Source organism: Chenopodium album, chromosome 14 (assembly GCF_948465745.1).
Source record: "Chenopodium album chromosome 14, dcCheAlbu1.1, whole genome shotgun sequence".
In the NCBI taxonomy this organism is placed as follows: Eukaryota; Viridiplantae; Streptophyta; class Magnoliopsida; order Caryophyllales; family Amaranthaceae; genus Chenopodium; species Chenopodium album.
In genome coordinates this window covers 50,704,457-50,717,984 of record NC_137847.1, presented here as the reverse complement: position 1 = coordinate 50,717,984, position 13,528 = coordinate 50,704,457, and the positions used below count along the sequence as shown (strand labels likewise).

The 13,528-nt window shown below is 35.3% G+C and overlaps 2 protein-coding genes across 2 annotated transcripts; one reads left to right on the top strand and one right to left on the bottom strand.

Moving 5' to 3' along the window:
* The first annotated feature begins 1,526 nt into the window (after positions 1 to 1,526).
* On the top strand, positions 1,527 to 4,850 carry LOC145579488 (UDP-glycosyltransferase 86A1-like). The gene is made up of 2 exons (XM_081636736.1): positions 1,527 to 2,195; positions 3,731 to 4,850. Exons 1-2 carry the CDS (start codon positions 1,640 to 1,642, stop codon positions 4,645 to 4,647), a joined length of 1,473 nt encoding a protein of 490 aa, XP_081492862.1. The 5' UTR covers positions 1,527 to 1,639; the 3' UTR covers positions 4,648 to 4,850.
* A 4,652-nt stretch (positions 4,851 to 9,502) lies between these two features.
* Positions 9,503 to 12,393, bottom strand: LOC145579487 (uncharacterized). The gene is made up of 2 exons (XM_081636735.1): positions 11,922 to 12,393; positions 9,503 to 10,903 (listed from the first exon to the last, which is right to left on the bottom strand). Exons 1-2 carry the CDS (start codon positions 12,324 to 12,326, stop codon positions 10,004 to 10,006), a joined length of 1,305 nt encoding a protein of 434 aa, XP_081492861.1. The 5' UTR covers positions 12,327 to 12,393; the 3' UTR covers positions 9,503 to 10,003.
* Between the last annotated feature and the right edge of the window lie 1,135 nt (positions 12,394 to 13,528).

Below are 13,528 nucleotides of genomic sequence, written 5' to 3'. Positions count from 1 at the left end.
GCTAATATGGTTTTTAGTTTGGCTAATATATTCTTTTTATTGGCTGATATGTTTTTTTTGTCTTTTTGTTGGCTGATATCAAACATAATTTGGCTTATATGTTTTTTTAATTAGCTAATATATTTATTTTGTTAGTTGATATGTATATTTTAATTGTTGGCTTATATGTTTCATTTTGTTAGCTAATATATTTATTTTGTTGGCTGATACGCTTTATTTATTAGCTGATATGTTCTTTCTGTTGGCTTATATGTATTTTTTGTTGGCTGATACACTCTTCTTGTTGGCTTATACGTATTTTTTGTTGGCTGATATAATCCTCTTGTTGGCTTATATGTACTTTTTGTTGGCGTATGAACTCCTCTTGTTGGCTTATATGCTTCTTCTATTGGCTGATAAGTGCCTTTTATTGAGTGATATACTTCTCTGATTGGCTGATATGCATCTTTTGTTGGCTTATATATTTATTGGCTAAAATGATTAACATACTACAATATTTTTATTTTCTTATCTCTCCTCTTGCTCTCTTTCTTTCTCTCTTTCACATGTATTAGCCAACCCATTTTACCCAAAATGCTCAAAATCAAACACCAAACTCACGCATAACCATCACCACCAACCTCCTCCCTTGCTCCCATCTTCCACGCCACCAACTAACCCAAACAGAACAGCCACCGCACCAACCACCAACACAACCACGCACCACCACTTTCTCTTCTTCCTATCGCAACCACGCCGGATCCCAGCCCAACCACGCAAACCACCAACAATTTGCCTCCACCACCACCGATTCGCACTCACCTTCACCTCCACCACCAGCGACTGCAGGAATTTGTAAAGGCTGTGATAATCGCATCATTTCTGGTAGAAATTCATCCTCATTTTCTCTTTCTTCATCATCAACAGCTTTATTAGAGTGTTGCGCCAATAACACTCATTCATTGACAGATTTTAAAGCGCATTCTTCTCTTAGCACCCCCTCTTTTCTTCTTCTTCTCATCTTCGATTCAATAGCAAATCATCTTGGATTAATTTTGATTGTTTTATGCAATTGTAAATTTTTTAATTTTGATTTTAATTGAAGAAAAGGAGGAGCAGAGGAGAGAGAAAGAGGGAAGAGAAAAGGAGAGAGAAAGAGAAGGGAAAAGAGGCTGGCCGCACAAACAGTTGGGTGTAGGTGCTCGTACCCAATAATTTGCGAATTTTTTAATTCAATTTAGTTAAATTCAAGTCATTATATTTAAAATTGTTTAAGTTCAATTTTGTAAATTTCAGTCCAAAATAATAGGACCTAAGTCTAGTTAAACTTATTATTTTTTGCCATTCTTTAAATCCAAAATGATTAACTAATAACTATTATGGAGTATGTATAAACCGATGCCCGGCCTATAAAAGTATTATGTTAAAAAAAAAAATTAAAATAAAGCAAAGATAAGTTAAAATAAACTATTAAACTCATTCTTTATTTAAAATGACTTAAACAAATGACGACTTTTCTAAGCTTTTAGCTAGCTACCAAACGGATTGAACATCCTTAGAAGTGAGCACATATCCCCCAATCATTCATTCTCTTACTACTCTCCAAAGGAATAATAAATCACTTCAAAAGTTTGCAATTATCTTAACAGTCCCTAAAAATATGAAGAGCTCAAACTCGAACTCGAACTCAAGCTACAAATATAAGCCTCATGCAATACTAGTACCACTTCCACTACAAGGCCATGTAATCCCATTCGTTGAGCTAGCCATCAAACTAGCTTCCAAAGGTTTCTCCATCTCTTTCATCAACACCAACCACATCCACCACCAAATCACTCTATCCAACGCCACCGCTTTACAACAAAGCGGTGGCGATATCTTTGTCGAGGCCAGGAACACTTCTGGCCTCGACATCGAATATGTAACGGTTTCGGACGGGTTACCTTTAGAGTTCGATAGGTCATTGAATCATGACGAGTGGGTTGGGGCAAATACTTATACCTTCCGAGCTCATTTGGAAGAGGCTGTGGATAAGATCGTGGGATCTCGGCCGTCGGTTCGTTTTTGCTTGGTTGCTGATAGTTACTTTGTTTGGGCGTCGAAGTTGGCTAGCAAGTTTGGAATGATTCATGTTTCGTTTTGGACTGAGCCTGCTATGGTGCTTGATATTTATTTTCACCGTCACTTGCTTCAGCAAAATGGCCATATTGGACCTGGTAATTGTTGTCTTATATTAGCTTTATTTTTTAAATATCTATATCCATTACTCACCTCAAGATTTAATCAGCTAAACCTCTTAAATACACCTGATTCAAATTAATTTATTATAAACCAGTAAACCACTAATATAAAAGACATTATTGTCGTTTTATTAATGAATTACAAAAAAGAGTCTTTCTATGTTAAAATAAAGGTATTGCCTTATTATAAAGCTAATAAAAATAATAAAAGTCACTATGTTAATGATAAGGTTACTATGTTCAACATAAAATTATACTTTATGTTCGCAATAATTTTAATGGCAGTCACATAAGTTTTAATTAAAGTTATCATATTAAAATAAAGGTCATTGTGTTCAATATAGTGTTAATTAAGCGCTTATGGATCTCAGGTCAATAATAATATTATAAGTTTTTTCCAAAATTTAGTTGTTAAGTCATTAATTAGTAAATTTTTATTTTTGGGGTGTGGGTTTAGGGGATTTTATATTGTAGTATAATAACGTAAAGATACCAGGGGATCGTTATAGTACGTAGAGATGGGCCTTTAAAGTCAGTAAGGATACAATTCTAAACATATGTGACAAAAATACTAGTACTTCAGTTTTAACAAGATATAAAATTAACGATTTGATTAGTACAAAACCTACCGACTTGAAATTAAATGATCCAAACCGAAATTGACTTATATCATAGTATACAGTAACAAAATCCAAAACTAGATGATCTAAACTCCAATATACTGTAGCTTAAATTGATATGTTTTTCATAATAAGTTAATTAGCAATATCTTAATGGACCCTTTCCTTACCTAGACTAAATGTCTCTTCAGCTGTATGAATCATATTTCCATTAAATTAAATGACATGATTTTTCACCTCCCATGATGATTTAACAAATGTCCAATGCGGCTGCTACATAATTTTCTCTCCCAATGAATGCTAAAAATAATACAGCCTTATTGTTTGTGTTGAACTTATCCTTCGTTATCAGTTATCACAACCCACTTTTTTATTTTCTCCTTATGTGTGACCTATCACAAATTCACAACCCACTTGAAAAAAATCAATTCATCACTTGGATTTTTATCATTATTATAAGTAAAACAAGTCAATAAATACAAAAATGCATTATTATATATGAGCTATAGTATCAATGAAATATTGGTTCATTTAGTAAGGGTCTGTTCTGATTTACTGAATTGAGCTGAACTGAACTGAACTGAACTGATTAGAGCTAAACTGAACTAAATATTTTATGAGAGAAGGAAATTAGGAACTGAATTGAATTGAACTGAACTGAACTGAACTGAAAATAAGCTAAAGAGAACAGACCCTAAGTTTTTTACCTTATATTTTAGAAGTGAGGTTTCGGATCCTTTTCAAGTGAGGATGCTTGGGGTATTTTTTTTTTAACCAATACTTCAGTAATTACAACATAGGATCAAAGTGTTATAAATTTTACCACATAAATAGTAAATGGGTAAATTGAAAAAGAACGAGTAATTAATATTTGCTTTATTTTTTTATTAGGATCAAGATTCCGCAAGGATATCATTGACTACATACCAGGAATAAGTTCACTTAAACGGTCAGACTTGACATCATATCTTCAAGAAGAAGACTTGACAACTATGCATCCTCAATACAATTTATCATCATTAGACGACACAAAACGAGCCCAATTTATACTTGGTAATACAATCCAAGAGTTAGAGGCCCATACCATTTCAGCCATTCAGGCCCATGTTCCATTCTATGCAATTGGGCCTATATTTTCACCTGGATTCACTAAAAGCCCAGTGGCCACTAGTTTATGGGCCGAATCAGATTGCACCCTTTGGTTGGACTCTAAGCCTCTTGGGTCAGTTTTGTATGTTTCATTTGGTAGCTATGCACATCTTAGTAAGGAGGATATTGAGGAGATAGCTAATGGAATCAAGCTTAGTGGGGTGAACTTCCTTTGGGTCATTAGACCGGATATGGTGAGTTCTAATGATGTGGACCCGCTCCCGGTTGGGTTTAGGGATGAGGTTCGTGGTCGTGGGATGATCGTGACATGGACTTGTCAGAAAGCGGTGTTATCTCATCGTGCTATAGGAGGGTTTATAACACATTGTGGTTGGAACTCGGCATTAGAGAGTGTATGGTGTGAAGTTCCTTTACTATGTTTTCCATTGTTGACGGATCAATTTACAAATCGTAAACTAATGGTGGATGATTGGAAAATCGGGTGCAATCTTTGTGAAGAGAAGTGTGTTACAAGAGAAGAGGTGTTGCTAAAGGTAAAGGATTTAATTGGTGGGTCTTTAGGGAATGAGCTCCGTGGTAGGATCAAGGAGATCAAGCAAGAATTACAAAATGCAATGATGATAGATGGATCTTCGGAGAAAAATATTGATAGCTTCATTAAGGAATTGAATATAACTATTGAGAACAAACTTGGTTGAATTTATGTATGAGTTAGAAGAGCAACTCAACCAAACTAGTGTTTGAGGTCCAAGAAGGCAAGAATATGTTACACTCTATCAGAGCTTAATGTGTCTGAATAATGCTTTGCTTTATTTTTTCTACTGTATTTGTATTTGTTGTTGGAACATTTATATCATTATGTGTTGAGGAAATTAATGATATAGTTTTTGTTATGAGAGTAGAGTTGGTGAATGAAATATAGCAATAAAAAACGTAATTGTACAATAACTTGTGTTGATGTCTTTTGAGTGAAAAGACATGTCTTTTGCTAACTTTTCATGTACTTAGTAACATAAGTAGATTCATTAACTTACTTTGATGTTTTTTAGTTGAAAAAACATGTCTCTTGAGGAATACTCTTTCATATACATCATTAAATCTCTATAAATAGAGATGTTTTTCCTAAAGTGAATAGATGATAAAGAAAAAATCATTATTCTTGTTTCTATTGAGAGAAGAGTTTCTAGAGTATTTTTTTTAGGTCTTTACAAACATTTGTTCACAAAATACTTGTAGATTGATTTAGTTAAACAACCTAAATCAATTAGTCCGTCCCTTCTTTGTATCTCAAAAGTTTCTTCATGTTAACCCAGAAGGGCGATAATAAACTCTTAGAAAAGTGGCATTAAAGTTACGTGACTAGAAGAGATATCCGGTGGTCCCTTTTGTTCTATCCAACCTCCAAATTATTCTAACATTTGTATGGAATTTATGGTATGTCTTTATCATTTATGATGTTTAATATGGCTAAAAAATGTCAATGTATATAAATTGAAATGAGTTTGATTTTGAATCAATAAAGAACACCAACTCATGCCTATGTTTTTAAGCGTAAAAACATGGCAATTGCACGTTAAATCATTAATCCAAGCAAATTTCTTAGTTCTTACAATATATTGCTTCAAATTGTAAATCGAGTAGATTGATAGGTAACTAATAAAATAATGAAGAATTTGTCTTAAGACAATTAAATTTTTCTATTAATAATAATTTGCATTATGTTGCCGTATACGTAGTGCATGAAACCTTGAATATTCTTTGCTTTGATCATCATATACTACTCTAACAATTCAATGCGTTTCACCCAAGGAACCTCTATATTACTTAGTATTTGGCGTATAAAATTTTCTTTATCCATTGATATAATCCTTATTTTTGGGCATCTTATTGATGCTTCTAAGACGACGTCTTTTTAGTCCTCTCCTCTTCTTTTTACCCTTCATTGTTCCATGTAGATACTTGACTACTTGTGTATCTCTTGTATATGCTACGTACCCCGAGTTTAGGGAAGTAAATTGTGATCCATTGTGTATAATTTGTAAATATGTTGACATCCATAACAAGATTCTTTAATTATCATCGAATAATTGCACAAAATCCATCATCCGTTGGATTGTTGCTAGTTAGGAAACAACACAATTTGGCTATACCCGTAGCATGGGAGAAGCCTAAGGTAGGGTGTACGAAATTAAACTTTGATGGGTCTTCTAAGGGCAAGTGTGGTAAAGCAAGCATTGGAGGGGTTTTCCGAGACCATAATGCTAAGTTCGTACTTGGCTATGCACAATCCATTAAAAATTCCGATAGCACCATTGCAGAATTGGCAGCCCTCCTTAGAGGCCTTGAGCTTATACTAGAGAATGGGTGGACCGACGTGTGGCTTGAGGGAGACGCCGAGGCATTGGTTAACATAATTGTTAAGAGACGCTCTATGAAGTCGTTGGAAGCTCAAAGGTATGTTAGTCATATAAACACAATCATACCTGAGATAAACAATTGTACTGTGACACATATTTATAGAGAAGGTAATCGAGCAGCTGATAAATTCGCTAAGATTGGTCATCAATTAGAGAAGCCTCGTATTTGGAGACATGCTCCACCGGATGAGGTTTTGCCCATTATGCACGAAGATGCTGCAGGAAAAATTGTTCTTCGGAGAAGATAAAGATTGATTGAACTAGGTGTCGAAAACATGTACATAATTGATTAATTAAGCAATTGATGCATTAATGTAAATTTTGTAATGCATCGTCATTTTTTTTTCATATTTTGAATGACAATATTCTAGCTGTACATGGTTCATTTCATTAGATAACTTAGCTTTAAAATGTAAATAGCGTGGCGTACATGAAAACTTACATTATGCTTGGAGAAAATTCTTATCAAAGTTTGCAATAGAGTAAAATGGCCAAGAAAAGGTAGTGCTTTTTTTTTTTTTCAATGCATGGTAAATTTTAAGTATCAATATAAATCAAGCACCTTGCAGTATATATCAAGTTAACTAATGATCATTTTAAAGCAATTAATAAATCAATCAATTAAAGCCTGAATCCCAAAAAAAAGGTGTCAGATACATGAACTAAGAGTTTATCACATTTAATCGCCAACCATGATTCTCTCCATCCTTCCATTTCATTTTGTCCCTTGCAAATTCTATTTCTTCATGTCTTTCTTAACTCCTTTCTAAGTCTTTATTGGTCTTTTTCTATCTCTTCTAAGCTCTCCTTGATCATAATCCTAGGATGTGTATTTTGATCTTCGTTTGACATGCCCAAACCAACGATGCAATTGGTTACAATATCCTCAATTTATTTCCAACCTAACTTTTCTTGAAATATTGTATCTTAATTTTATTTTTTTTTTATCTATAAAGGTACGTACACGCATATGTCTCATTATAGGCATCTCTAGTTGATTTTTTTTTTTTTTTTTGAAGCTCTCTAGTTGATTTTAAAACACCTTTACACATAAATCACATAATTTATTGTACACATTTCTTATTTAAATTATAATCATAAAAATGCCTCAGAGCTCAAACACAAGTGAAAATCTCAAAAATACAGTATTTGCCCAAAAAAAAAAAAAAAAAAAAAAAATACAAAAATGCAGTTAATTGGACTACCTTGTATATGTCTTTATTAGTAGACTAGTAGTAGTGACGATTAGAAATAAGGAAATGAACAAAAGTACACAAATGTTTATTGGAACTAGATAAACATTTCAGTTTTGTGTTTTTGGAAAGTTGCAAACATCAGTTGTAATTTGGAAACTAAATAAGCTTGGGTGAATGAATGAAGCAGAAGAGCCACGAACGAGTACCAAGGTGATAAACAAGGGCTTCCTCGAATTATGAGGGCGTTAGTATATATAGTTCATTTACAGATGAAATGTATTTAACAATCACGTATATACCAAAATAATAAAAACTCTTTCCTTTTTCTTTCGTATATTCTATACATATACCAACTTATGATCCATTTTGTGTATAATTTGAAAATATGTTGACATTCATCACAAGATTGTTTAGTTGTCATAGGACAAATGCACAATATCCATCAGCTGTTGGACTATTGCTAGTCAGGAACCAACATAAGTTGTCTATACCTGTTGCACGGGAGAAGCCTAAGGTAGGGTGGACGAAGTTAAACTTTGATGGATCTTCCAAGGGCAAGTGTGGTAAAGCAAGCATCGGAGGAGTTTTCTGAGACCATAATGCTAAGTTCTTACTTGGCTATGCAGAATCAATTGAAAGTTCAGATAACACCACTGCAGAATTGGCAGCCCTCCTCAAAGGCCTTGAGCTTATAGTAGAGAATGGGTGGACCAATTTGTGGCTTGAGGGTGACGCCGAGGCATTGGTGAACATGATTGTTCAGAGACGCACTATAAAGTCATCAAAAGCTCAAAGGTATGTCAGTCGTATAAACACAATCATACCTAAGATAAACAACTGCACTATGACACATATTTATAGAGAGGGTAATCGAGCTGCTGATAAGTTTGCTGAGATTGGTCATAATTTAGAGAAGCCTCGTGTTTGGAGACATGCTCCGCCGGATGAGGTTTTACCTATTATGCAGGATGATGCTAAGGGAAAAATTGTTCTTCGGTTTGATTTAACTTGTTTATAAAATGTAAATTAATCAAGCAGATGCATGATGCATGTATGTAAATTTTGTTGCAATGCTGTCATTTTTCCTACCTTGAATGACACTTTTCTAGCTATACATTGTTCATTTCATTAGATAACTTAGCTTTGAAAATGATAATAGCTTAAGGTACTGGAAAACATACATTATACTTGGGTCAACTCAGAAATTCAGATCAAAGTTTGCAATAAAGAGTAAAAAGGGCATTCTATGGGTTAGCTTTGCTGCACTACACCTCAGTACAGAGGAAAACATTTCAGATCAGATGCAGTAAATATATAATATCAGCTCTCTGATAAAAACTGAAAGTCGGATGTGGCTTTGTGAACGAGATATGCAGTTTTCCTCGAATTGGCAAAGAGCAAAAGGGGGGCCTTTAGAAATTACTCGTTAGGCATGAGAATGAGATGGTTCGTTCTACCATGGCTCGGAACCTAAGCCAAAGATGTCAGCCCAACCAGATAAAAAAAAAAACAGAGCTTCGTGTGGAGTCTTATAATCTCCGAAGCTTTTATTTTACCATGCGTCCATGCAAGGAAAAGGGAGCAAATATGTAATCGTATGATTTGTATCCATTGAACATTATACATCAATGAAGATAGAAAAGCAGACCAAAATTTGCGAGATACTGGAATTTTGCTTACCTGCTATATGGAATCAGCGCTACAATTTCTTCACAATGACAGAGCAAAACAGGGGATATCTTGATGTTAGGCATGAGAAAATATCGGGCATCTTTCTTGACTGACCTGGCCTGGGACCAGAGCAAAAGATTTCAGCTCAACCAGATGATACAGGACTTCCTATACTCACAGAAGTCAGAATCTTCAATACTTTATGTTAAGAGCCATTTAAATAAATTTAGGAAACGGAAATAATTTGGGTAATGCAACACAAATATGTCGGGAAAAAAAATAAGGATCCATAAAGAATATTGTAAAAAGTTAAGGATAAACCACATTACGACTATACTGTCATTGTATCAATATTAATAAAACAAACTTTCAGAATACAGCATCCACATAGATTAGCCTTCTACTGCAGGGGAGGCGGCAGTGGCACCAGTTAGGGTGGGAAAGTAAGGCATAACATTGCCCCGTCAAAGCAACTAAACACACTTTGAGCATTGCAGATAACAATTACAGCATAAAACAGCACACTGCTCCCTGTCCTCATGAAAGCAACACAAATACTAGCAAGCATAAGCCTCAATCCAACATTTCACCAAAGGGAAACTGAACTTATAAGTACAAGTTAATATATTGAGACTATGCAAGTAGCAAAATCCATCCACAGGCGGCTTTTCATATTTTTTAAAAATAACTTTTCACACGAGCCAATCTTCGCCAAAAGGAGCAGTCGTGCAAAATAATAGTTCAACTGGCAACTACAAGCCACACCCCATCTACGCAGGCTCATCTGCCTGGGGCTTTCGATACTGACGACCCTGCTTCCTAAACACGATGCCTTTGTCGGACTCTGCACTTGTTTCAGGTTCATCAATGTCCATGTCACCAGCTTCAGTCTCCTGGTCCTCAGCTGCCATATCGAGAAAGGTTGATTGCAATGGGGTACACTTTGCATCACTTCCTTTCTCTTGACTCGCATCATTATGAACACCTTTCGAAGTATCAGACTTTTTCTTAGGAACAAAGGTCACTGATTTGGGGAGATCAGTAGGAACATCCGAGTCAGATCCTGACACAGAATTCTTTGCCTTCATCATCTCAACAAACTCCAAGTAAGCACCCGTATTTGACTTATTGCCCATTTCCTCAGTGGAATCAAGAGTATAGCATGTGTATTTGGAAGGATTTTGAACATGATCTGGAACTCGAGAAACATTCTGATTCAACTCCGCCCCATTAACTTGGACCATAGTTTCAGTCTTATTACTTGGAATTTCACTAGCTCTCTCATCATTGCTTATACAAAGAGGGTCAAACCTGACACGTTTCGACGGCTTTGAAGTTGATTCACGCTCCTTCCTTTTTAATATAGGCTTCAGTTTGTCAAGACCTCCAGTTGAGACAGAAGAATCTCTTTCAGCAGTTGAAGGAGACTGCTCCGGTTTATGCTCTGCCTGTGCAGCAGCTTCTGCATCATCTTCTTTCAGTCTAATCCTTGCAGCCTGGCGATTAGCACGAGGATCTTTCCCCTTGGTCCCAAGAATCCCAACTGCACCAGGGAGGTCATCCAAAGCGCTGAAATGGGAATCATGACCACCAGTAACATCCCTCATATACAACCGATCACCAGCATTCTCCCTTCCTAAGGCAACTTTGTCAAAAGTATCTTCTTCATCCTGCAAGATCAAAAACCCACAAGTGATTAGACTAGCATACAAATGCAAATGTTATTTTTGAAATTGTCCAGCAGTGATCTTGTAAAAGCTACAATTCAACAATCTCTTTTGAAAAGCAGCCAAAAAAAGAAACAACGATATTAAAACCCCAAGAAGATAAACTACTTCCAACATAATGAAACTCTATAATTTCCTACCACCGCTGAGATAAGAAATAAATCAACAGCTTGAGGCCAATGAAACAGCCTGCAATTATAGTTCCTTACTGCCTCAAACTCCAATCAAAGTAGGGGCAAATGATCAGTGCAAATTCCAACTATCAACAGCTTGAGGGAACTAAAAAAGGCTGCAATTATAGGATAGTTCCTAACTGCCTCAAACAGTTGAAGTAGGGGCAAATGATCAGTGCAAATTCCTACTCCCTAACCAGAAACAATACGAGGACTAACACCACTTTACACACTATCGCACCCCTAAACAATCAGCAAAAGGACCTAATAACATATTCTTCATTGACAGGAACCCCCCCCCCCCCCCCCCCCAAAGCGTTCTTACCCTTCTCCTTCTCCTTCGCCTTCGGGACCGTTAAGTGTTAATCCATGTCCTCTGAGCTACATACTAAACCCAACAAAACTTAATTGATACACTAACTGTATATTCCAAACAACTCAATTGATACACTTAACTGTATTCCAAACAACTCAATTATACTTCCAATAAAATATAAAACATAGCCAAATAAGAACTAAACTTTTTCAAATTACCAAGCAAATTACCACTCTCCCCAATTCAGTAAATCAAATATAAACCCTAAATTCAACATTCCAAATTAAATACCCAAAAACAAAATTAAAATTCAACAGTGCAGAACCAACATTGTAATTTAAAATCAAACAATCATTCACTAAAAACAATCAAAACCACACCCTCCCCAATTCAATTCGATCAAATATAAACCCTAAAAAATCATCAATACAACTTTTTTACCAAAAAATTAAAAATTGGAAAGTAAAATAACCTCATTATCAAGAGTAGAATCCATGCCAATAGAAGCTTTAACATCCAAATCACTCAAATCAACCTTCTCACCACCATCTTCACCATCTTCCTCTTCATCACCATCACCATCAAGATCTCGAAGATCATCATCCTGAAGCTCCTTGCGATAATTCTGGAGATTTTTGCGGGAATTTTTACGGGCATGAGAGAGAAAATCATCGAAGGAAGAAGAACAAGGGTTGGAATCTCTAGAAGTGTCGATTTCACGACGCCATTCTTTCTTCTCAACCTGGGAATCAGTGAGAGACCAAAGTGGGTTTGAAAGAGATTTAGGAGAAGGTTCTAGAGTTGCGAAAAGGGAACCAAATGTTTTCTTCACTCTCTCTGAAAATGCTTTGTCTTCCATTGATTCTGAGGACGCCATTGTTATCGAGAAAGAGATGGTCCTTTCTGGGTTTTTAAAGAGTGGCAAGTCTGCCAACTGCGAACCGACTTTGGGGATGGGGTGTGTTATTTCTAATTTGGAAAGGGTTAATTGGACCGAAAGAAAACTACGAGCTAAAAAGTGAAAATTGAAGGATATCTCAAATGATTAGAACTTGTTTTCTGATTTCTGATTTCATGAGATCATAAATTGATTCTCACTCCTACCCTTCTAACTCTTTCTAAACACCCCACATTTAGCATTCCACCAAAATAAAAAATAAAAACTTACACGATTCAAATTCGATATGGTAATAAGAAAGACTCAATTTTAATCCGACTTGTGCACAAAATTGACAGCTCTTTTAAGGAGAATAACAATTGGATTATCTAGAGATGTTTAATATGTAGAGGTGATATATTCTGGATGTGGACTTTGGAGAACTAGCCAATTACATGTTTAATACGAAGCACTTTCGTTTTTTTAGTTGCAACAAAGCGGTATTATTTGCGAGACTTATACAACGTTAAGAATAAGCAAAGTTGAAAGACTTGGGTTATGTCCAAAACATCTTGTTTAGACTAAACGTTCTCCTCAACTTCTGATGTGGGAGCATTGAATATGTTAAGATATAATTTAGGGCCTGTTCACATTTACTGAACTGAGCTGAGATAAACTGAACTGAACTGATTGGAGCTGAACTAAACAGAACTGAACTTATTGGAGCTGAATTGAACTAAACTGAGCTGAACTGAATATTTTATAAGAGAAGGAAATTAGGAGCTGAAATAAACTGAACTGATTGGAGCTGAACTGAACTGAAATTAAGTTCAAGTGAACAGGCCCTTAGTGATTAATCTATAGGATATTTTCTAGTCTTACATTATGGAAAGTTGTAAACTTGTAATTAAGGGGTTAAGATTATTTTACTAATAACTACTGAGAGTGTGAGAATATGTAAGTAATCTTTTATATAACTACTTAGTTGATTTATTAAATAATATTGACAAGCTAATATGCTATACTATTAAACCTTCAAGCTAAAAATAGATTTAATTTATTACGTATTATTTTTGGTTGGACACTCTTAATAAATCATGAATTAACCCAAACCTAATTCATATGATTCAATTACAGGTATTTTCAAACATGGTTAGGAAGATTTTAGGGACAGCTTCCACTGCCAATGATATCTCCATCTT

Excerpts from the sequence above, each read along its gene's own strand:
- LOC145579488 (XM_081636736.1), top strand. The coding sequence starts at position 1,640 with ATGAAGAGCTCAAACTCGAACTCGAACTCAAGCTACAAATATAAGCCT. Across the intron at positions 2,196-3,730 it reads AAATGGCCATATTGGACCTG|GATCAAGATTCCGCAAGGAT; the intron begins GTAATTGTTGTC and ends TTTTTTTATTAG.
- LOC145579487 (XM_081636735.1), bottom strand. The coding sequence starts at position 12,326 with ATGGCGTCCTCAGAATCAATGGAAGACAAAGCATTTTCAGAGAGAGTG. Across the intron at positions 10,904-11,921 it reads ATTCTACTCTTGATAATGAG|GATGAAGAAGATACTTTTGA; the intron begins GTTATTTTACTT and ends TTGATCTTGCAG.